At 36.6% G+C, this 25,379-nt stretch overlaps 1 protein-coding gene across 3 annotated transcripts in view; it reads left to right on the forward strand.

The window, feature by feature from the left end:
* Positions 1 to 25,379, forward strand: part of UNC80 (unc-80 subunit of NALCN channel complex) — a 185,841-nt gene that overhangs the window by 127,739 nt on the left and 32,723 nt on the right. For all 3 annotated transcript variants that reach the window (XM_039844657.1, XM_039844658.1, XM_039844660.1), the window contains 14 exons: positions 906 to 1,049; positions 3,679 to 3,779; positions 4,994 to 5,080; positions 8,143 to 8,326; positions 9,870 to 9,964; positions 11,496 to 11,585; positions 12,320 to 12,421; positions 14,300 to 14,480; positions 15,576 to 15,844; positions 17,314 to 17,448; positions 18,975 to 19,113; positions 19,809 to 19,905; positions 22,048 to 22,218; positions 25,237 to 25,329. In XM_039844657.1, coding sequence (XP_039700591.1) covers positions 906 to 1,049; positions 3,679 to 3,779; positions 4,994 to 5,080; positions 8,143 to 8,326; positions 9,870 to 9,964; positions 11,496 to 11,585; positions 12,320 to 12,421; positions 14,300 to 14,480; positions 15,576 to 15,844; positions 17,314 to 17,448; positions 18,975 to 19,113; positions 19,809 to 19,905; positions 22,048 to 22,218; positions 25,237 to 25,329 — 1,888 coding nt within the window. The remainder of the gene's footprint in view (positions 1 to 905; positions 1,050 to 3,678; positions 3,780 to 4,993; positions 5,081 to 8,142; positions 8,327 to 9,869; positions 9,965 to 11,495; positions 11,586 to 12,319; positions 12,422 to 14,299; positions 14,481 to 15,575; positions 15,845 to 17,313; positions 17,449 to 18,974; positions 19,114 to 19,808; positions 19,906 to 22,047; positions 22,219 to 25,236; positions 25,330 to 25,379) is intronic.

Genomic DNA, 25,379 nt, shown 5'->3' on the forward strand with positions numbered 1-25,379 from the left:
AAGAGAGTCTTATACTCATTAGTCATTTGTTATCTACCACTTCCCTCAAGCCCTGGCAAGAAATAATCTTTTTATTTCTATGGATTTGCCTAGTCTGTACATGTCATATAAATAGAAACATACATTATGTGGCCTTTTGTGACTGGATTCTTTGACTCAGCATAATTTTTTTCAATATTGTCACATATTGTTGCATGTATCAATTCTTCATTTCTTTTTATTACCAGATAGTATTCTATTTATTGATATACCACATTTTATCAATTCACCTGTTAGTGAACTTTTGGATTGTTTATACTTTTTGCTATTAGTAATTAATTATGCTGCTATGAACAGTTATGTACAGATTTTGTGAGGAAAACTACCAAGCTGTTTCCACAGTGGCTATGTAAAGATACAAGATGTTTCCAAAGATACTATACTATGTAAAGCATTCATGTGAACAGTAAAAGATCTGCATTCTAAAGCAAAGCGTATTTTCTAAAAACCAAATCATTACTTAAGAATTTCTCCATACAACAAATTTCTCAACATCCTTGAATAGCCATAATAATCTTGGAAATGAAGAACAAAATGAGAAGACTCACATTTCCCAATTTCAAAACTTAACTACGAAGTTGCAGTGATCAAGATTCTGTGGTCTTATGTAAGGATGGACATACAGATCAATGGAATAAAATTGAACAACCAGAAATAAACTATTACATTTATATTGATTTTGTGTTTGAAAAGAATGCCAAGAAAATTAAATGGGGAAAGAATAGTCTTTTCAACAAATGGCGCTGGGACAACTAGATATCTATATACAAAAAAACGTTAAATAAGTAGGCCTTGAGCTAAGAAGTTATGGTTATGTTAGACTTACAATACTGAAAAAAGCACCCTGATTATGTCTTCCTCTTCAGATGAGGAGCACACCACCGAACACACCCCAAACCACCATGTGCCTCAGCCCCCACAGGCGGTGTTCCCAGCATGCATCTGTGCAGCAGTGCTCCCCATTGTTCATCTCATGGAGGATGGTGAGGTGCGAGAAGATGGAGTAGCAGGTACAGTTTTACTTGTAAAAACATTAATACTCAAATAAAATACATAGGCTGTTTCTCGGATGTAGGACAGTAGATTGTTCTTGAAGACGTTAACTACTGGTCACATGTTGAGTTGTTTTATGCACATATTATAATTACGAGTTTGTAGTGTACTGTGTTAACACTACTTTCTCCTCTTCCTACCACTTTGATGACTAACAAATGGCATTTAAAATAGCTAGTTGGGTCCAGGAGCATTATTTATAACCAGAGAACAAAACAACATTAATTTGGCCACATAGAAGCCAAAGAGTGATTTTGGCCACCTTAGAAATCTTAGCCATTAGCTTGACACCACCAATGTCATCTTTCCCACTTGATTACCTGTCCAGAGATGCTACCTAAAGAGAATAGTTGCAAGACAAAATGATAAACTAGGGGCAGAGGTGAGTTACATTTGTAACAGAGAGCAAATATTAATAATAAAATTTAAAAACCCTATAACTAAGTATTTATTTTTTAAAACTCCAATAGGAAAATGGGCAAAAGATATAGACACAATCCTATGGCCAATAACATCTGTAAACAACATTGCTATGTAAAACAATGAAATCTTTCATTTTAGCTAAAATATTTCAAAGATTATTTTAAATGAAACTACCTGTAGTTGGTAAAGATTCAGAGAAAAGAATATTTTCACACTTTGCAGATGGTAGTGTAAAATTAGATACAAGCATTTTGGAACAGAGTTTTATGAAATGTGTCAAAAACCTAAAAAGTATGAAAACCCTTTAACATAGATTTTGACTTCTAGCAGTTTCCTAAGGCAATAACGAGGACTCTATAAAGGTTTGTATAGGACAGTCTACTTTGCACATAATTTAAAATAACAAATATATGAAAAGAGTTTAAATGTCCATAACAGGCAATTAATCATAGTACCTCTGTATGACAGGATTTTTTGCACATTAGAATATTAACATAGAAAGAGTTCAATATATTGCTAAGTAAAAAACTGAGTACCAAAGAATATTTTCTATATAATATTATTTTAAAATACATGTAAATATATATATCACATGTATGAAAGGACACACTCCAAAATGTTTGTAGTTGTTTCTGTGATTGGTAGACTTACGAGTCTTATTTTCCTCTTCGGTTTTTTTTTCTGTACATTTCATGTTTCAAGCATGAAACTGCCTTACTTCAGCAATGTGAATAAAAATAATATCATAAAGGTAGTTTTGTAACGAATTTCAACCTAAGAAAAACCCACGCCTATTTTAATTATTTATAAAAGTACATAAAAACTAAAACCTATATTTACATCTCTTGTTAATATTATTATATCGCTCTTAATTTTAATTGGATGGTTAGTTTCTGAAGCAAAAAAAAAGTTAGTATTTATTTAAAATATAGGCTGAATGATAAATTCAGGCTAAATTCTATACCCCTAGTTTAGAAAACTAAACTAAATAAACCATTTAGACTGAGGTTCATTCAATGCTTACCAACCATTCACTTTTATCCACCTGCTTTCTTAGCCTGGGCACTTCCAGGCAATTGTAGCCTGACCACCTTCCCCAAAGAAGTAGCACTGTCTTTCACATTAGGAATAATTATTTATTACTAAGACATCCATCATTAGAAGTGGGAGCCTAATTATTACTAGCTCAAGTACTTTATCTTGCTGAAGGAGATACTATGTAAAGCATTCATGTGAACAGTAAAAGATCATCTCTAATCCTTCTGCATTCTAAAGCAAAGTGTATTTTCTAAAAACCAAATAATTACTTAAGAATTTCTCCATACAACAAATAATTAAATATGACTAATTTAATAAATACCACTGCTAATATTAAGATGATTTCCAAAACAAAGACTCACAAATGCATTCTTTTTTAATTGAAATATTATTGACATATAACACTTAGTTTTAGGTGTAAAACATAATTATTTGATTCTATATATAGATATCTATAGTGTGAAATGATTACCACAATAAAGGTAGTTAATATCTATCACTACACATAGTTACAATTTTTTTCTTTTGATAAGAACTTTTAAGATCTCTCCTAGCAACTTGTAAATATACAATATAGTGTTAACTATAGTCGCAAAGCTGTACATTACATCTCCAGGATTTATCTTATAAGTGGAAGTTTGTACTTCACTAATTTCCCCCCTACCCCAACCCCTGCCTCTGGCAACCACCAATTTGTTCTCCGATTTCAGTTTTGTTTTGTTTTGTTTTTTCTTGATTTCACATATAAGTAAGATAATACAGTATTTGTCTTTCTCTGTCTGGCTTATTTTGCTTAGCATCATGCCCTCAAAGTACATCCATGTCATCACAAGTAACAGGATTTCCTTCTTTTTAATTAATGATATTCCATTGCATAGCTCAAATGTATTCTTTACAAAAGCAATGCTAATGCCTAACAACCATCCTGTACTTGTTTGTTCCCTTTTTGTTGTAGGAGAAAATGTTCAGAAACAACAAAAAGAACAAATATTTACCTTTCAAGAGTTCACATAATCTTTTTAAGGAAAAAGAGACTAGTTAAAGCTTAGTAAATTATTTGAATACTTTATCTAATAGGTTTATTTCCATTTAAGACAAATGTTCAATTTTCTTTCTCTTTTAAAGTGAGTGCTGTGGCTCAACAAGTCTTATGGAATTGCCTAATTGAAGACCCATCAACAGTTCTTCGACATTTTTTGGAAAAACTGACCATCAGCAATAGACAAGTAAATTATTCTTTTTTTTTTAATTGTATAGCCTTGTGTGTGAGCACTATTAAAAGCAAGCGATGACTTTATTGTGCTGTGCATGCAACACCAATGTCATCTGACACAGGGGTCCCCAACCCCTGGGCCATAGACCAGTACCGTCCATGGCAGGAGGTGAGTGGCGAGTGAGCAAGAGAAGCTTCATCTGTATTTGCAGCTGCTCCCCAGCACTGGCATCACTGCCTCAGCTCCACCCCAGATCATCAGGCATTAGATTCTCATAGGATCACTGGTGCCCGGTGCCACAAAGGTTGGGGAACCACTGCTCTGACACATAGCCAATAAGTACTTTAGATAGTGATAAAAATGAGCAATATTAAACTTTGCTGTTTTCTTTCTAATTTCTCCATCAACTAATGTCTCCATAGTGTATGATACACCGCTAGGGGTGACCCTGAGATAAAGATTCTTGATCTTTTAAACAAAATTAAATTCAGTATAATGTTCTTAGTACTGGGTGCATCTATTGAATTCTGATTGCTTGGTATTCTGTGATGGAAGCAGGAAGATTTTTAGAATATGTAGAAACTCTTCATTAATCAAAAAATCTAACTTATCAGACCACCCTGTAAGATTATGATGAATAAAAGTAGTTTTCTAAGCAATGGTTAAATACACTGGTGATTAAGAATTATTTGTTCATTTCTATGTTATGGTCCAGTTCATTAGAAGATTAAGTTTAGTTTCTGAAAGGTAAGATTAATTATATTTCCATTTAGTCTCTCCTGGCCTAGCTTTATCTGTTTCACTCAAAACCTAGGAAGCGGAACTATGAAGTTCAATAAGCCTAGTTTGTTTAATGGTTTCTCAACATAGATCCTCCTCACATTTCCATCACACCTGGCAGCCACAGCAAATAGAGTTAACTAAATATACAGCTTTCCTGTGATTTGCCTGTGACCTATAGAAACAGGCAGGGTTTTTTTGTTTTAAAAAAAAAGTCGTCTAATGACTACTTCGAGATTTCATATGTTAGCTCTTAGGAGAAGGTGTTACAGTTGGTTAAAATACTATGTAACAGATATCACATATGCTATATTAAAATGTTGTACATAATGGAAATCAGCATGTGAGTAAAAGTAAAAATTATCCACCTCCCTGCTTTTCAAGAAGTTAATTTTATTTCCTACAGCATGGCAACCCAATGAGACATAGAAATTCTGTTCTTTCAGGATGAGTTAATGTACATGCTACGCAAACTTCTCTTGAATATTGGAGATTTTCCTGCTCAGACATCTCACATCCTATTCAACTATTTGGTGAGTTTCAGCCTCCAGTGGGTTCTTTGTGTTCATTTCCAAGTAGGAAGAAGCAACATGAGAAAAGGTCTTAGGAGATTTTTTGGCAATAAATTTCCACTGATACTATGACTGTAGGTGAATTGTGGTCAGCTAAATTCACCATTGTGTGTAGGGGGAAGCCCCTCTTTTCTAGCACAATCCTTGACATGTGGTGGGTACTCAATAAAATGTCCTTTTCCTCTGTCTTCCTTTGGCATTATACAACTTCCTTATGTTAGTTCTTAATTTCAGTTTTCTGTTGAGAAAACATATGTCATTTTTAGCCATTTTTCCCTTTTCCTATTTCATTGTTTTAAACACACACACACACACACACACACACACGTTGCCTTCTAGAATGGAAAGTATTTGTGAGTGTATTTTTCCATGGCAACTATCTGTGCTTTAAGCTACCCTGACAGCTCCTTCCTGAACCCTTCAGAATTTACCAGTTTCTTTGTGTTCTCCCTATATCCTAAATGAATATGCAGTTTTAGGACTGTTGACATGATGCCTGTTCTTTGAAATTGCACCTTAATCCAGGCAGAGAGATGAATTTCTATGCGGAGAGAGCTGCTTCTCTCTCCCTCACTATCATCAGTCTTTTAGCGGGTTGTGAAATAGAAGAGTTATTCATGTACATCTGTAGAGGAATGATAAATTTAACTTATGCTACAATCCGATGTGCAGAGAAAATTGTAATTCCTTTCTCTTGTCTGTAACTGATTTAGTTTTCCTCCTGAGTATCCACCTGCTAGTTGACATGGGAAAAAATATAAATAAGTGTCCAATCCAGTTTTAAGTTCAGACTGATAAGAATAATAAATAGTACCTTTGGATAGGTTTTAGTCTCTCTTGGCTAAAAATACTTAGTTTCTATAAATTTTCTTCCATTCCAGCTGCTTTCATCTTTAAATTCTACGTGCAAATGGGGAGAAAAGGTCCTTTGTTCAGCGTTCTAGCCCTTTTTCAATGTTTGATCTGGCTTCTCCCTTCCTGAGACAGTGCTCTTTATCAGGCTGGTTGCTGGATGCCCGGCTGGCAGGAGCCAAATAGCTGCTGTGGTACTTGAGACTCCTTTGGTCCCGGCGGTGCTGCTGGGAGACTTGACCTCACCTCAGCTCCTTCCGGTGCTGTAGACATGCCTCTGAGTTCTGTTCATGAGTCCCATATGGCTCCAGCTTAGGAAGTCCCCTAGCTAAAGTGTCCTACTCAAGCGACACCAACCTGTGGCAAGTCTATCTAGAAAGCTCTCCAGCTAAGCTTTCTGCTACTTTTTGGTCCTGTCTACACTACACAAAAACCAAAGATAGATTATCAAAGCCAAATATCAGAGCCTCCCTCAGTTTAAGTGTGGGCTCTGCCAAGTTCATGTTCATCCAGGTTGGTATTGCAAAGCTCTGAGGTGAATTCCTGTCAGAGATACATGAGACTACAGGCAAGGACCCCATCAGTGTTCCTGCCCATTCCCCAGGTCACTGGATAGGGGAAGTGCTTTCCTGGACCACTGCTCTCTACCATCTTTAACCTTGGAACAAGGAGGTGGACATTTCACTTCCCTATTGCCATACTTTCCTGTCAATTGTAAATGAGCCCTAACAGTAGACATAGGTCCTCTTTATCCTAGTGCAGCTGGGTAATTGATAAGCCGGTAGAGAAAAGGACTGACAACACTTTGGTCTTGATGTATATAGTCTTTTTTACATGAATGTAAATTTCTAGTTTTGCATCTATCTAAACTCTAATCTTCCCCTGAATCCCAAGCACATGGATGCTTCCGGTAGTCTAGGGACAGAGTCTTGTACTAAGAATGGCAAAACAGTAAAAGCAGAGTCATTTTTAAACCAATACCCTATTATACATCTTTTTTCAAATACTATAGATATGTGTGGTAAGGATGTTGGGAACACTGACCTATCTCTTGCCCAGATAGTTTTAAGGGAATACATCTCCAAATCCTCAACTTTCAAATATGCACTAGCACTTCATGAGCAAGCCTGCCATCTCAATCATCATTCTCCTGATATACACAGAAAGGCTCACTCTGATCATTACAGTTTTCACAGGCTGCATTGATAGATGTGTAAGACAGAGAAAGAATCTGATGTACTGTATTAATTTTAAGGAACCCTCATTTCTGACTGATCAAGGTCCTTTAAACCCATCAGACTTCCCACCTTTTCCTACCTTTTATAGATTTCTACTAGGGTTGAGGTTTGGCTCTCTTTAGGGTGGGTGTTCAGCCTTCAGAATCACCAAAGCAGATTAGGTTAGTGACACATTCTTTCCATGTAACTGGAAAATTTTCTAGGATCAAAAAGCTTTTCAAGAAACATGGATAAAAGCCATGGCAAGTGTGTGGGTGGAATACTTTTACTGTTTTTTTTTTTTCTGATTTTTTGTTGTTCATTATTAAATAAGGTAGTTAAAAACTTATTTTATCAAATTTGCATTTCTTTCTAAATTCGACAAAATACACATTCTAATTACTGTTGTCTTATTTCAACATATAGAATATTTAACATATTCTACTTCTATTTACAAAAATTAAACTTATAATGAGACATTTTAAATGTTAGCTTAAAAAATGTACAAAACAGCACAGTTGTCCAAAATTTTTGAGAGGACACAAAGACTTTTAAGTTCATCAACTTAGCCAAGCAGAGTGTTCTTAGGTTCAGACTTTTAGACATAACCCAAGCTACCAAGAGTGTTTGGGCAAACATCATACAGAGATTAATTTGAGGTATTCTAAGAACCTGAGCTACCAAGTGACTCGAAGCCTGGAAAAATGACCTTCTGCTTTGCTCTTAAGAAGTAACCATTTTAGCGATACATAAAAATGTGCGGAAGTCTATTCTGGTCAGCTTTCCAGTTATGCCCTCTCCTGTTTATTGCCACTGAAAGCGTTGGATAAGCATTTGAACAGAGAATGTGAAAGCACAAAAGTATATTTAATCAAGAAAAGAAAAGCCAAGGAAATGAGAATATGAGCTCAGGATTATCGTGGCATTGTGAACTCTTCCTGTTCTGCCTTTTAGGTAGGATTAATTATGTACTTTGTGCGGACCCCCTGCGAGTGGGGCATGGATGCCATCTCAGCCACTCTGACTTTCCTGTGGGAGGTGGTGGGTTATGTAGAGGGCCTCTTCTTCAAGGACCTGAAGCAGACCATGAAGAAGGAGCAGTGTGAGGTAAAGCTCCTGGTGACCGCATCAATGCCAGGTAATCCACTACTGCTTTTTTTTTTAAAGAGTATAAATAACTTTTCTAAAGACCAAGCATCTCTTTCATTCATGAGAAAATTTTCAGGGTTCTGACCTTGGTGTTGAGTGCTTCAAAGAATTTTTGTTCAATACCATCCAAAGAAATATAATAGACCCTTTAAAAGTCAGCAGTTGCCAGATAAAAAAGGGAGACATCAGAACTGAGATCCGCGTGAATCAGTCCTTGAAGGGCTGCCAAGGTTGAAGATTTACTTAAGTCTATCGCAGAGGGCCAGCTGAACTGAGAGCCTTTTAGAATGAATGTGTGGCACTGCAAGGAGAATAATATTGTTTGCATGGCATGGACCCCATTTCTTTGTGAACTCAGTGAGAGATGGCTTTGTGAAAAAGTGGGAAAGGGAAAAGCAGGAAGAAGGAGAATTACAAAAGAACAGGGAGTGTGATGTAAACTCTAGTTACAGTTCCTTTTCACTTTGATATTTTGTCTTTCTTGAAGATAAAAATTTTGCCAAGCCTTTATCCTCATGCAGTGACTAAGAAAATATAAGATGATACATGTGTTGAAATAAAGAAATAAAGTTATATAAAAGAACAAAAGTTCTGGCAGCAAAGCTGCCTGTGTTAAAAATCATAGAACTACCATTTATTGTCTGTATAATGAGTATTAGCTATGAAAAAGTACATCATTTTTCAAGTTTTTTTTTCTCATGTGTAAAATATGGATGTAATTCATTCTTCACAATCATGAGAAATGAATGAGTTTAGGTATGTAAAATACTCTCTGCCATACCTGACTCAGGATGAGGAATCCATAAATGGTCATTGTATATTTATATATGTTCTCTAGATGATCCAACAAAAGGATCAATTTTTATTATAGTGAAGAAACTCATATTGTCATTCATACACTTAAAAACAACTCATTAAAATCAAGACATATCATCCTATTCACAAAGATGTATAATTAATGAGTGAAGTAAAATAAGTACTTTCTCACTGGCTAAGCAGAATACAAAAAAAGTACTTGTTTTGGTTTTGCTAATATGTCTGTTTATATATTCTTAACATATTGCTTGATCATCTCATTTAAAATATAGGATATGTTACTTGTTGCAATACCTAAGGTTTGAATTCTGACTCTTCCACTAAATAAATGTGTGTCTTTGAATAAGTTATTTATAAGTTCTTGCTTATAAGAGTAATCTCTCTGTTTCCTCATTTGTAAGATGAAAATAAAAATACCCATATCATAGAGTTGCTGTGAAATTTAAATGATTATGCACATAAAACACATGAAAAAGTATTGAGAACTTCGTAAATGGTAGCTGTCATTATTTAATAATAAGTAAATATATTGAAAATATACATTTAACTACAAATAAAGGAATGCAGTTAGTATAATACACAATTCACTGTAAGCACTAATAGTAATAATCATATTTATAAAAAATATCACCTTACTGATATTTTAATATTTTGTGCTTTAAATACAAATTTTCCTATAGTACAAGTCAATTTATTATGGTTTTTACTTTCTTTAGGTACCAAAACCTTGGTAGTTCATGGACAGAATGAGTGTGATATCCCAACCCAGTTACCAGTCCATGAAGACACTCAATTTGAAGCCCTGTTAAAGGTAGAGATGACTTTTGACAGAAATGATTTTTTATTTGTACAATGTTTATGACCACTTCAATGATCATCCAGCTGACAATTAAATGGCATTTTTCTATCTTCAAACGAGCACGTGCATTTATTTACCTCTTCTAGAATCTGTTCCACTATTGTGTATTTCCTCTGTTTCCTTGAATAATTTCCCCCTCATTTACTGACATTTTAGCTGTGCAGAGAAGTAAGCAAAACCATGTGCAGTTTCTCTTTCAACAACAGCAGCACCTTGACACTCTGCAGTGTATTCCCGACTCTCCCAAAAATGCTGTGGATTCCTGCCTGAGAGCTCCCTGGCATCATGTATGGTAGCTCTGGAGGTGCCCTGGATTTGCACATGGAGAGCAAACTCTAGCTGTCAGCTGAGAATCTGCCACAGACGCTTTCTGTGGCATCTAGTTGAACAATATGCATTCTTGACTTGTCACTGACAGAAATTATTGGAGAAACAGAAAACATAAAACTTAGAATAAATCAAATGAGTCAAGAAATTATTTTTAATGGTTATGGAAGTTATTGCCCTCAAAAGAAATGCGATCCATGGCTACATATACCTGAAAAGTTTTTAAGGTAAAGTAATAAGTAAACCAATACTGTGATTCCCTCTAGAATCACTAGTGTTTATTTATCTGGAGTGCAAACTTTTGGTAATATGACTTCCTAGAATACAACTCTAGGCCCAGACATAAGTAGAAAAGACTTCTGAAAAATTCAGTTTTGCCAAACTTTTATGTTTTATTTCAGTATAAAGTGTTGTTAAGCCTCCTTCAGTCCAAAACCAGACATCTCCAGGGAATTTCTAAGGCCCAGGGAAGCAAAGTTCAGCAACCACTACATTTTCCTGCTCACGTTGAATGGTAGGATAACAGGAAGGCAAACAGCGTGAGTCCAACCCAGGCTCTACTACAACCAGCATGACCTATATCAGACAATAGGACCTCTCTAGTCTCAGTTTCTTTTTCAATAGTACTGGGATACTTGGGCGGGTTGGACAAGTTATCTACATGGAAAACATTGAACTTGAAATATAGAATATAATGAATGCTCAGTTCATTATAGTTTGTGTTATTCTTAATGTTACTAAATGTACTTTCTTCCTGATATTGAGACTAGTAGGTAACACTATACCTCCACAGTTCATCACTCAATCTGAATTGTAATTGTACAGCTTTTAGAGTTATGAGAGCAGATGGTTTATAATACATTATTAGTCCTTATTATATCATTCTTTGGATAACTATGTATCCAAATCCAATGTGTATCCATATGTGTGTGTGTTTGGATATACACACACACACACACACACACGCACACATATACAAACACATATATATACACATAATATATACAAAGTGTATAAAATATATATATACACACACACATATATAAAATTCTTATAAGCAGTTACCTTGTTTTTATAATATTTGTATTTTTCAGCTTGCTACCTGTCACATAATATGTTCTCAATAAACATTTATTAAAATTTGTTGTTGTTCTAGGAGTGCCTGGAGTTTTTTAATATCCCAGAATCCCAGTCGACACATTATTTTCTCATGGATAAAAGATGGAATCTTATCCACTACAATAAGGTAGGACTATGCAGTAATGACACTCATGTTAAGTTGTGGCGAAAGCTCATCATGCCTTTCCTGAGGGCGGCTTGCACTCAGAGAGGCACTGCTATTTAGAGGTTAGGAGTACGGACACTTATGTCACACCACTTTACTGTCTGTGTGGCTATAGACTAGCCACTTTACCTCTGCATTCTTCAGTTTCATTGTCTGTAAAATGAAGATGATGATAATAGTATCTACTATAGGGTCATTGTTATAATTAAAGGAGATAAGCCAAGTAAAGCACTTCGTTACTCATTATTATTACATCTAGATGAAAAACTAAGTCGCCCATATAATAACTGCTTGTGTCTATTTGGAATTTTCATGCTGTTTTGGTTCTCCCTTCCGTTATGTTAAGCATGACTAGGTGACCTGATCTAATGAGCAAAAGGGACTTCAACCACTGACATCACTTTACAGTGACTTTCTTCTTCTAGAGTGTCATTCAGTAAATTGCCTTTAGCTCCTTTGCTCCTGAGAATGCCCCGGTGTTTGGAAAGGGTATTCAGCCTGGGTAATCTGAAGCTTTCCTGAGGAGGGGGTTTACCTTCCCCAGGATTGTGTAGCATTGGGGAATATAAAGTACTAAGAATCAGACCCATTAGAGAATACCTACCTCTTATTTGTCTGCCTTTGGGTAAAGAGGAAATGAGAGTAGAAGTTTAATCATTTGAACTCCTTTTTGTCTTTATATCATCCCATCACAGACCTACGTTCGGGATATTTATCCTTTCCGGAGGTCAGTATCTCCACAGCTGAACCTTGTGCATATGCATCCCGAGAAAGGGCAGGAGCTCATTCAGAAACAGGTGCCTGACTGCCTCAGTTTTATCCTATGGTTTTGCCATGTTGTGGAGATGGGTGATCTGTAAATGTGTCGCCAACCCTGAGATTCTATGAATCTGTTATAATCCTCTTTAAAGAGAATGGATAAATGGGCCATTGGTCAAGATGGGTCCCCCAAATAGAGTGTTAATTAAGTTTATAAATTGGATCATAACATAAAACTATTAAGAAACACCCACCTGGAGTAATGCTATGAGGAATCATTAGGTAAAAATAATAGAAATCTTCTAATTTATTTACCTACTAGTTTCTAAGAATGAATTTTTATTCCATATTTTTGTAAAACAGGATTGGAAGTACATATAATGTAACTATTAGAAGATTGTCCCAGAGGTTTAAGCTAGCTGAAAAAAAAAAATAGGTAAAAGGGATCAATATAATGCATTTGAAAAAAGCACTGAACTAAGGTCCAGAGATTTGGACCCAGTCCCAGCTCTGCCACTGACCAGAAATTCGACCTTGGGCATGTTACTAACTTCTCTTAAAACAGGAGGAGATGTAATCAAGCACTTGCACTTAGATTTAAGATTGACGAATAGAACAATGTTCACATATCTTATTGCAAATCAGACTTTGAGCTTAAAGAAATTCACTATTTTGCATGTAAAATATAGCTGTAGTATACAATTCTATAATGATACAATTTTAATATGGTCTATGTGTGACAGATTTATTTTTTATTAACATTTATTTGTAAGTGATTTACATTTATTTTTAATAAAATGTCTAAACAGTAATTTCAAGATACTTTATAATTTCAATTTTTCTGCAATAGCAGGATGCTAATTTGGCATCAACTACCCAAAATAACTTCAGGAGATGAATAAGAATGGCATACCACTAGACCACTTAAGTAATTAAAAATATAATACCATTAACTATCTAAATTACATTTAAAAGAAAGAAAATACTGAATGTGTTATAAGGTGTGAGATATTGGGCAAAACTGTAAGATCTTACATTTAAACAGTTTCTAAAACAATTCCCCCCAAAATTATTCCAGCTCCTGATTTTGGTAACAAAATAACTAAAGCCATCATCAATGATGGCACTTCAGTATTTTTTTTTTTCAATTTAATCATATTTAAGAACATCCTTTAAAAGAATAACATAAAATGGGGCTCTTGCTCTATCTGCACTCCAAGTTGGACCTTAAGACTTCTAAGTCCCTTGGGGAAATAACAGTATGTAGGGCCATGGTTCTGGCTTTGAAGTTTCCTCAACAGCTGCTCACTGCTTATGAATACCCTAATCACATCCCCTGTCCACTGATCATCAACAAAGAAATAACCAACAGAAGGGACTAAGAACCCCATGCCTATGCCATCTGAATCCAGGGTGAAAGGGGCACTAACCTAGATTCCATCAGCTTCTGTCCCAAGATAGATTTTTTCCTGGATCCTTTTTTGGTCTTTTTTAAAAAGTCAAACCCAGAACTGACAGGAAACAGCTTAAGGCATCATTGGAAACAGTAGAAGCAATTGGAACTGACTGGCTGGCTCCTGTCAGAGAAGGTCTCCTATATTATGATATCCAGACAAATAGCCTTCATGTAATATTGAACTATTCTTGACAATGCTCGCCTTGTGCTCCTCCAGCCTGCAAACTCCATAGGAAACACTTCCTTTTGTAGAGCAGACAGATGCAGGAAGTGAGAGTCAATTAAGTGTGTGGTCTTTCTATGTGTGTGTGGTGGGAAGGCATTTCTCATTTCACTTTCCCGCCCCCCCACCTCTTAATTTTATCAACCTGGTTGGACTTTGAAGATTTTACTTCAATGTCTTTACTCTTTGTAATTTCGGAGTTGCTAATTCTTTCATCCTGCTTTCGTTTTTTGCTAGGTGTTCACTCGGAAGCTGGAAGAAGTAGGGCGGGTTTTGTTTCTCATTTCCCTGACCCAGAAGATCCCTACAGCCCACAAACAGTCCCACGTCTCCATGCTCCAGGAAGACCTCCTCCGACTGCCCTCGTTCCCTCGAAGTGCTATCGATGCTGAGTTTTCACTCTTCAGTGATCCTCAAGGTATTAAGAAAAAAGCATGTCCTCTCTTGTGCCTCTCACACCCTTGTTTTGTCCTTAGAGCATCCTAATCAACAGACAGTTCTATAAGCCAGTGGTTCTCAGCCCTGACTTTGTATCAGAATCACCTGGAGGACTTGAAAAAACGTGGATTAGTGGGCCCCACCCTCCACTCAGGAGTTTCTGATTCAGTAGCTCTGGAATGAGGCCCAGGAACTTGCATTTCTGGTAAGTTCCCAGGTGGTGATGATGCTGCTATTCTGGGGACCAAACTTTGAGACCACTGCTCTAAGCTAATCATATGCAGTCGAAGGAAGTTGTACGGTGTATTAGGGAAATATTTGACTAAGTGAAGAACAGATATTTATATGAAGCTCAAGAGGTGGCAAAACTATTCTACAGTGACAGAAATCAGGGCAGTGGTTACCGCTGGGTTTAGGGGGAATGAATTTCCAGGAAAAGGACATAGGGGAACTTTCCAAGGTGATGAAATTATTTCTGTATTGATTGGGGTGATGGTTACATGAGTGTTTATTTTTGTCAGAACTCATTCAACTCTACATTTAAGATCTGTGCATTTTACTCTTTCTACATTATACTGAATTGAGAAAGAAACAGGGACAGAGAAACAGAAGGAGAGCCACTTGGAAACCTTGTTCTGTTACTCGATTATTAAGTTGGGACAGTTTACTCAAATGAGCATACTTGTGCTCAACGCCTTCATCTATGAGCTCCAAAGTAATAGTAGAAAGAGCTCTAATCTGAGTAGGAGTCAAAAGACCAAGCGTTAGTCCCAGCCCTGCCATTTTCCTTCTGAAATAACTTGTCCCAAAGCCGCAGCTTATTCAGCAGCAACATGTCTGCCCTGCCTTGCCTACAGAGTTGAATCAAAGAAGTGATGTTGAAAGTCCTTTGAGAACTAGGAAGTGTTATCCCGATGCCAGCAATATCGTGCTGGGAACCACTTCAAAAGTAGATCTTCACATCTTGAGGTTGGAACAAACGGAAAACAGCAGTGCCCTCGGATTCGACTGCCCTTGCACACAGACAGGATTGGCGTGGGGCTAACTCTGTCTCTGCCATTTTGTGTTCTTACAGCTGGGAAGGAGCTGTTTGGCCTCGACACTCTTCAGAAAAGCTTGTGGATCCAACTCCTGGAGGAGATGTTCTTGGGCATGCCGAGCGAGTTTCCCTGGGGTGACGAAATCATGCTTTTCCTCAACGTTTTTAATGGGGCTCTGATTCTTCACCCGGAGGACAGTGCCCTGCTCAGGCAGTACGCCGCCACCGTCATCAACAGCGCTGTGCATTTCAACCACCTCTTCTCTCTCAGCGGCTACCAGTGGATTCTGCCCACCATGCTGCAGGTACCCAGGCTCTCTTCTCTTAACCTGAAAATTAACCCGAGTACTGCTCACCCAGAGGTCAACAAGAAGTTTCTATACTGAAACTTTTAAATGATGGAGCTATCTCCTTTTGTGACAGCAGAAAGCACCAAATGAAATCCTTTTAAAATTTTTTAAGAGGTCACAATATTCCATTCTATGCTGAGATCCTCTAGACCTGTAATATGCTTTCACATTTCTTCTAGGCTACTGATTCTCAAAGCGTGGTCTCTGGACCAGTAGTACCAGAATCACCTGGTAATCTGGTAGAAATGCACATTCTTGGGCCCCATCCAGACCTACTGAATCAGAAACTTGCAAATCAGGGCCCAGTAATCCATGTTTTAACAAGACCTCCAGGTGGTTCTGATACCTTAGACTATTTGAGAACCATTATTTAAATATATGTCAAGTGTTCAGCTGCTGTTTCTCTTAAGAGATTCTCTGACCTCCATCTGAATAAAGATTTTCATCACCATTAAATTTGGTATGAAGGGATTGAAGGAGGTGAATTTAATAGGAAACGTTTCTGTTTTTCTTATGTCTAGTATGCATCTGACTACAGTTAGTACTGAATAAAGTTCACAGAGGGCCTGATGGCTCATTCTAGTTCTCGATTTTTATGGAAGTTTTAATAAAAATTATAAAAATATTACATGCTTGTGCAGAGTGGAGTTTCCTCAATCTAGAGGAGGAGGAATTTACTTTGAATAACACCAGGGCTCTTTGTCCTATTTTTAAATTACTGGAATTTTTTTCTATTTTTATAACTTTTTCACTGATTCCTAAAAACAACAAATGCTCATTATAAAATTCAGGAGATTAAAAAAAAGTTTAAAGAAGAAAATAAAAATCACTTGCCATCCTCCCTCTTGCATAACCATGGTTTACACTTTTTGAAAATCCTGGCACTCTATCCTACCTTTTTTTTAAAACAAAAGTTGGATCACACTATTTATTCAAGTTTGTTAACTACTTTTTTCATGTAACACTAAGAGTATCATGGGCATTTTATTCATATAGCTATATTTAACTGGATAGCATTTAAAAGAAATAACTGCATAGTATTCTGTTGTATGTGTGTGCCATAATTCACTTAACCAACCCCAATTTATGAGTAATTTAAGTTGTTTCAAATTTTCCACTATAATAAGCAACCTTGCAGGAGGCATTCTTATATATACATCTTTTGTACATTTGTCCAATTCTTTTTTTGAGATAAATTCCTAATCACAAAGTTCCTGGGGGCAAAGTATATTTATATTTTTAGAATTTTATGTATATTACCAAATTTTTCTCAAGAAAAGTTATACTATTTTTTACACTCCCCTCTACCAGTATATGAAATTATCCATTTCCATCCGTGGTTCCCATGGCTATGAGTTTTAAAAGCAGACACAACTTTGATATGCTGTTAAGGCATTTTCCGAATATGTCGCATTTTTCCAAAGGTGTACTCTGATTATGAAAGCAATCCCCAGTTGCGTCAAGCCATCGAATTTGCCTGCCACCAGTTCTACATTATACACCGGAAGCCCTTTGTGCTCCAGCTGTTTGCTAGTGTGGCCCCTCTCCTAGAATTTCCCGTGAGTATACTCTGTGGAAATAAATGAAAACCAAGCAAATGAGAAAAGCAAAGGCTGTTTATTCGTAGCTTGCTCTAGCAATGCGTCAGCCCCCACTTGTGTTTTGGCAAAGACTCAAAGACAAGCAGAGGAGTGAGAGACCTTTATAGGGAGAAAAGAGAAAGCATCAGGGATGCCCTGTTTGGAGGCTGTTGGCCAGGGGAAGTGGGCTAACTAGAAGCAGGGCAGCCTGTGTGATTAATTGGGAGTGCATATTTGGCTTACTCTGATTGATCTTATGTTGGAAGCAGGGACAAAGATTAGGGAAGCTGTCAATTATTAATCAGTCTTGGCTGTTTGGAGGTCTGTTGTTACAGGAGTTATTGTTCGGTTTTCACTAGAGCTGGTAGTCTGACTTCCAATAAGCCTGACATGTAGTAGGCTGGCTTCCCGTGCTGGTTACTGTAGACAATGGGTTTGGGTTGGTTCCCCGGGCTGGTTACTACGGGTCATGGGGCAGAGTTATATATTTTTATATGGCCCGGCCATTGTTCATTTGTATAATCAGTCTCTCAGCTCTTTCTTCAACCAATGGAAATGGATGCCATAAATAATTTCTCTTTCACTAGGTAAATCATAATGTTCAGCATTTCTCTGTGACATTCATCTTAGCCCCTAACATGTAAACAGGCCACCTCTTCCGTTTTTTAATACTCAATAAAAGGATGGAAAGTAGAAAATGACAAAAGAGTTCCTGATTTTCTTTCCTTTCTATAACTCTCTAGCAGTTACCCCACTTTATTTTTTATTTTCTTCAGAGTATTTATACCATATCAAATGCCATACATGTATTTGTTTCACTGATATGTATCTGTATCACACCCCACAATAGAATTTAAGCTCCATTAAAGCAAGACATTTGTCTTTTTTTGTGTTTTTTTATAGTTGTTGTTTGTGTGTATGTGTGTTTCTGTTTTTGTTTTGCTATATCCTTAGTGCACAGAATGGTGCATGGCACAGAGTAGAAATTTAATAAGGATTTGTTATTTTAATGAACAAGTCAAAGCCATATTAAATAGATTTGAGATGGCAAGTATTTCCATTTTGGAGCTATATTATCAAATAGGATCTGTAAAATTCCCAGAGTTGTTAAAATAAGCATCTGTTCCCCCAAACGTATTTGAAGTATTTAATTTTTGTAATCCATTATAAAAATTGCCTTTGAGAATGCTTAGTCCTACAATAGCAGACCAGAGGAACCATTGGCTTGAAGTTTTCTGGCAGTTTATCTGTTGCTGTATTTTTATGAGTTTCCACAAATATCTCTTTTGTCCTAGATTATCATTTAATAGAGCCCTTAAAAATCAGGTGTTGCACTCCAAAATCATACAGCAGCATTATTGGATGCAGAATTATGTAAGCCGAATGCCATTATCAATGTTGTAATTGTTATCGGAGGTAACGTTTGTGAAATTTGAATTTCTGATCAATTCCATATTAGTACTGCGGTGGGAATAAATAAAATAAAATTGCCTTTCTTTATACAGGATGCTGCCAATAATGGGCCCAGCAAAGGTGTGTCAGCTCAGTGCCTGTTTGACTTGCTGCAGTCCTTGGAGGGAGAGACCACGGACATATTAGACATCTTAGAGCTGGTCAAAGCTGAGAAGCCTCTTAAGTCGCTAGGTAAAAGCAAAATTTGCCTGGGCATTCTTTTTCTCTTTGTAATTGCTTTTTTTTTTTTTTTTTTTTAAAAATAACTCTAGTATTTCGAACTAAATCAAAATAGCAAAAATAAATAGAACAGTGGTATAAACTGAATGAGTACATTTTCCTATCTTCTGTTTTTCTTAAATTTTTTATAAATCTTAAAGAATAAGGAATTCTCTGCTATGATAATTGTACTAAAATGATGCTGAGCAAACCACTACTTTAGCACTGTAGTTTTTAGGAAATTGGGTTTTCCTGGGCAAATCTAAGAGAGTAACCCACCAAAGTGGCTTTTAATTATCATAGATTGTTAGAAGTAGAGGTAATTAAAAGATCAAGTCTCCTGTCTGACTTTAAACCATCCAAATGCCCTTTGGTATCTTCTAGTAGGTGAGATTTTTAAAAACCTATCCCCCAAAGAAGCACTTTTATTTTGCATCTGATTGATTATTCAAAAGTAAAACAACAACAGTAACAACAGCAACAACAACAAAAACAGAATTTTCAGGCCTTTTATATGAAAAAATTAATAGTGTTCACAGTTCAGGAATAAAGTTCAACGAAGAAATGGCTAGAAAAATGTTAACTGGAAAGAAGAATTTAGGAGTGGAAGATTCCTTATTCCTGGGAGAACCCGCCCAGACAGCGTGCCTCAACCTTCTGTCTCTTAGATTTCTGCTATGGAAATGAAGACCTTACATTCTCTATAAGTGAAGCCATCAAGCTTTGTGTGACGGTGGTGGCGTACGCTCCTGAATCGTTCAGAAGGTAACTGCGGCCCTTTATTCTGTACCTTGTGATGAGTAAATATAGCAAGGAAAATAAAATGGAATGAATACAAAGATTGTGTTTGCTAATACCAGCCTATAGCATTCTGGCAAGTAAGTTTTCAAAAACTAAATTTTAGGAAACTTGTCACAGCAGAGGTACTGGAAGATATAGTAAATCTTCACTAATTTGAAATCCCCTAATTGAGAATTATTGCAGCAGCTAGGATGTTTAGTCTTATTTAGAAAATATTTTCACATGTAATACAAATCAATAGCAAATGAAAATTTAAGAACAGACATTTAAACTACTTAAGAAAGCCCTTCCCAAGGAGCAATGAGAATGCCTGTCACAAACAGCAAGAATATATCTTGGCTGTTATTTTGCTAAGTGCAAGGAATTTAAAGGACCCACGTGGAGAGTGTCATTCCAATTCAGGTCTGAGATACATACAGATATGTGAAATGAAAACCAGTTTTATCTCGCTATCAAAATAAGTCTTCAAAAGGCAGAGACAATAATTCAGATGAACCACAGATAGCTTCCTTTATGCGGTATATATCCTTAAAAACAATAGAATTGCTTTCCTTTAAAATGTTCCACTATTCTGGCTTAACAAATCCTTTGGCCTGCACAATTATATCAGCAGTAGGTAATCTCTCTCCCTCTACTTCTCAATTTTCTTTGATCTTTTTATACAAGACCTACTCTGCACACATAGCACCATATTTTATGGCTACCGTATTCTTGGTATATCTGTATATATCTTCCAGCGTCCAACATGATGCTTTATTCCATGGAAGATATAGCAATAAACATTTATGGAATAAATGAATCAAACAACAACCAACTGTTTCAATTTTCCTACTTTCCTCATTTGTAATTCCTTCCCTGAGAGTCCTTTGTAGTCAGAAGAGAGTTCGAAAAAAAATGGAGGATTAGCTGTAAACATCATACAGCTTTCGCCTCCGCTTTCCCTCACTTTGAGAGAAGTATGAGCTGATAAATTGTTCTAGGGCGTTGCTCTTCTGTTAGTACTGCCAGATCTAGGTAGGTTAGTGTCTTTCTGATGTCAATTTAAAAAATTGAAACTATAAACTCTTGTCACACAAAGAACAAGAATATAAACCTTATCTGAGTGTCATCCCAATTCCAAGATGCTGGCTCTGGTCTAACCCAGAGTCACCTCCATTGGTTGACCTCTTCACAGCAGTTGATGATCTCAGGTTCTCAGGGTGAGTTGTGACTCTGACTCAGGTTCAAAGTGAAAAGGGATATAACCAGTGATTTACCTAGTAAAGGAGGCCAAAGAACTTGCACCTGTGCATGCACACCAGTCCAGTTCTAACCTAATAATCAAGTCCATCCTGAAGCATCTATAGATTAGGTGATTTATAGAATATTGTATAGAAAAATAAAACTGATCTGAAAGTAAAATATAGTAACTTCTTTGGGATGTAAAGATTGCTTGAGGCTTACAGACTTATACATTAAATTCTTAAAAGTCTCTCTGTCTGATCACAATCTTCTTATCATCAATTTGTCATAATCTCATGTTCCTCCTTAAATCTACTTTCAGTTAGCAATCCGTATAGACAAATGTTGACCTGACTATTGCAGCTGTATTATTTTGACCCAGTGGATGTTTTGACCCCAAGTATATTTTGACTCTGACTTTATAAACATCTTTACCCTAATTATACCTATAGTGATACATTTTTATTAAGGGATTGTTTTCTAAAGCTAAGTTCCTTATGCCAGTTTAATTCCTTGATCAGTCATTTTAAATTGCAGACAAGTCACTTTCAACTTTTTATGTGTTATTTTTATTTTATCTTCTCAAAGTTATTTTCATTGGGATTAATTTAATTCCATGTAAAATTTATAGTAAAGATTCAATTCATTGATTAGATTTTTTGGGGGGCGGGGGGAGGAGTTATTTGACTTTGATCTGTTTTAAACTCTGCCAATTAGAGTTTCTGTCATTTCGAACTTTTATGTTTCAGGTTTTGATCATTATTCCTGGCAGTTTTCCCAAGAAAAATTTCAGTGTTTGTCTTTTCATTTCTCCACGCTCTTAAATACGATACAACCAACTAAGTAGAATACAACATTGACTTGGTTCTCTTTCTGTTAATATAGTCTTCAGATGCTGATGGTCTTGGAAGCATTAGTCCCATGTTACCTACAAAAGCTAAAGAGGCAGACATCGCAAGTGGAGACAGTGCCTGCTGCCCGAGAAGAGATCGCTGCCACAGCTGCTCTCGCGACATCCCTACAGGCACTTCTGTACAGTGTAGAGGTTCTCACGAGGTAATTCCATTGTCAGAAATATCCACAGGCTTAAACTATATGTATCTACCGAAACAAAGAAGAAAAAATGTGGTGGCTAAAAATCTCTAAAACCCAGTCTTTATTTACAGAGATCTGGCCAAACTCAGCCCTTTATGGCTTAAAACTGCACAAATAAATAGTGCTAAGTACTCTGAAGAATAATAATATTATAATAACTATATTTATTATTATTATTATTATTATTATTATTATTATTGTACCATGATTGCTAACCACACACTTGCATGGAGCTTGCTGAGCATCTGTGGCCGTTTTAACCCAGTGGCAAACAAATTTTTGTAAAAGGGCCAATTTAGTGAATATGAAAATGTGATCCACATTTTTATTAACTCTTATTTTATGAAACATGAAATGTCTGCAATTCCAACTACGTATTTTTAAAAATATTTTAGTGGGTTTTTTTACTGTAATTTCAAGAACTATGTAATAAACAAACTAGAATATTTTATTCTAATGTTAGAATTAACAGATTCTTTGTGGGACAAGACTCACTAGTGCTGAGAGAGAAGGCTGAGAGATTTGGAGTTGGCGAGGTAAATTAACACTAGAATTCAGCCCTAAACAAAGTTCCAAGTAGTTATTCCTGTCACTAGATTCTTGGGTACAGAAGGCCAGATTTGGGGGGCAGGGGCAAAGACAGAAAACTGAGTGATAAGAGCAGGGAAGGTGAATGCAAGACACTTTGCAAGTGACTGCTTTTCCTTCTGATTAGATAGAAAGAGACATTCTTCCCTGGAGTGGAGGTGAGGAAGGCTTCTTCCAGCCTTGGTGTCTTTGCTTCTCTATCCTATTTGGCTACATTCTTATCCTAAAATTCTGTCTACAGTTTACCCCCACCGAAAGGCACCAACTTTCCCAGCCCCATCTTGCTCCGTTGACGAGAGGGCTAGCAGAAATCCCTCTGTCTAGGGAGGACTTTTTCAGCATACACCAGCAAGTGAGAGAGGGAGTGAGATTGTGATTCATTAAGTCGATATATGTTTAGTTTCCAACCATTGGCCACCTAGGCAGGCAGAATGCAACCCAAAAGCCTTGAATGGACTATCGCTGCCGAAGTGTTCATATGCACCAAACTGAGGAAATAGGAAACAGTGGAACTGGGAACCATGAAAAACTGCCTCTTGCAAATAGTTTCAATGTTTTGATGACGGTTTCAGGAAAGTCCCAGAAGGAAGAACATGCAAAGGAAAAATATCAAACTTACACTCTTCTTTCTGCACCCATCTGGTTATATCACTAGTCCCTTCCTGCAAATAGGGGAGAGAGAAGAGCAGTCAGTTTTCTCTGCGTGACACTTTAGTTATTTCTCCTTATATTATGCTATACTGGTGTTTTCCTCCTTTCTATGCTCTTTTATAAGGATAAATCAATAAACTTATCCAAAATTGACTTAATCACAATTCCATGATGAATCATAGATGGAACTCTGACATTTGAAATTCTTTGGCTTTAAATATCTCAGCGCATTGAATATTCTTTTGGCGGAATGGTAAACTAGCCTCATTGGTTGGTTGTGATTATTTGAAATAAAATTGGCTTTCCTCTTTTTACCAAGAAAAGAAAAGAAGAATTGTATTTCACTTCCACACTCCTAATTTCTTGACTCATGAAAAAAAAAATTAACAGTTGTATAGGTGATAACACATAAGTAAGAATATTACAAATGTATTAGTATTAGTTTTCTATTGTTGCGTAATACACTACCACAAACTTAGAGGTTTAATACAGAACATTTATTATCTCATATTTCTGGAGGCTGGAAGTCAGGGCAGGCTCAGCTATTCTCTCTGCTCACAAGGCCAAAGTCAGAGGTCACTCAGTCTGGGCTCTCATCTGAAGGTTCTGGAGGAAAATCCACTTCCGAGCTCTTTCAGATCTTTGGCAGAAGCTGGTATCATGCAGCTTTAGGTCTGAGGTCCCTTTTCCTTTCTGTCAACTGGGGTCTACTCTCTGCCTTTAAAGGCACTTGTGGTCTTTCTCACCCAGTCCCCTCTATCTTCCAGCTAACAATGGCACCTTATGCTTCGAATCTCTCTGCCCCTTGAAATACAGAAAACTCTACTTTTTGAGAACTGGTGTGATGAGTTTAAACCTAGCTAGATAATCTCCCTTTCACCATATAATGTAACATAATCACTGGAGAAATAACTGGGGAGAAAGGTTTTGGGGCCATCTTTAAATTCCGCCTACCACAGTAAAGGCATGGGAAGAGAAAGTCTGGTGTGATTGTTAAGGGCTTACTCACTTTCTAGCCACACCCAGCATACAGAAAATCAGTACTGCAAGACTTTATGTGTTTATACAAGCAATTGCATTGAAAAGCTGCATCATCCCTTCCATGTCTCAGAAGCCGATAAAAAGTTTACCACATAGTTAATGTAAACCCTGAAGATATAAAATGAGATGATTTGAATCTATTTCTAAGCATCTTAATTACTGATTTATAATAGACACTAATTTGCTCACTTCCCTGGGTAATCTTAGGTATAATTTTGACTAGAAAGATTCTTTTGTTCTTTTATAGTTTCTCAAAAAAATAGAGTGGTTGATAATGGTGTAGGTGGCCAAAATGGTGTATATACTCTTACCTTTACTTATTATCTAGAATGATTAACTTCCTGGCATCTGTAGAATTAAAAAAAAGATGAGCTCTTAACTCTTACTTAATCAGTACAGACCAAGGAGTCTGATTTCATAAATGTCTGGTTTGAAGAGTCACAGTTTATTACTCAGAACCAAGTGGAATAACTTAAATTACGGTGAGCTTATAGACCCTTGGAAATCCATGTCCTCTTTATAGTGTTTCTCAGAACAGAAACAGCAAAAGAGTGTGACAGAAAAGCCCAAAGCTAAATAGTCTGTTTTTTTGAGACTCTTAACTCAAAACTTATGTGAGCTTCAATAACTTGAGGATTTCATATTTTCACTTCTTTTATTGTTGTTGTTCTGTTGTGATGGTTACTGTCATTGCTGCAGGCCCATGACAGCCCCACAGATGAGCAGGTGTGACCAAGGTCATAAAGGAACCACCACAGCCAATCACACCATGTCTTCTGGGGTGAACACCAGGTAATATACTGGCCTTATTCTAATCTCTCAATTTCATACAAACTGAACCT

The sequence above is a fragment of the Pteropus medius genome, unplaced genomic scaffold (genome assembly GCF_902729225.1).
Source record: "Pteropus medius unplaced genomic scaffold, Ma_sr-lr_union100, whole genome shotgun sequence".
In the NCBI taxonomy this organism is placed as follows: Eukaryota; Metazoa; Chordata; class Mammalia; order Chiroptera; family Pteropodidae; genus Pteropus; species Pteropus medius.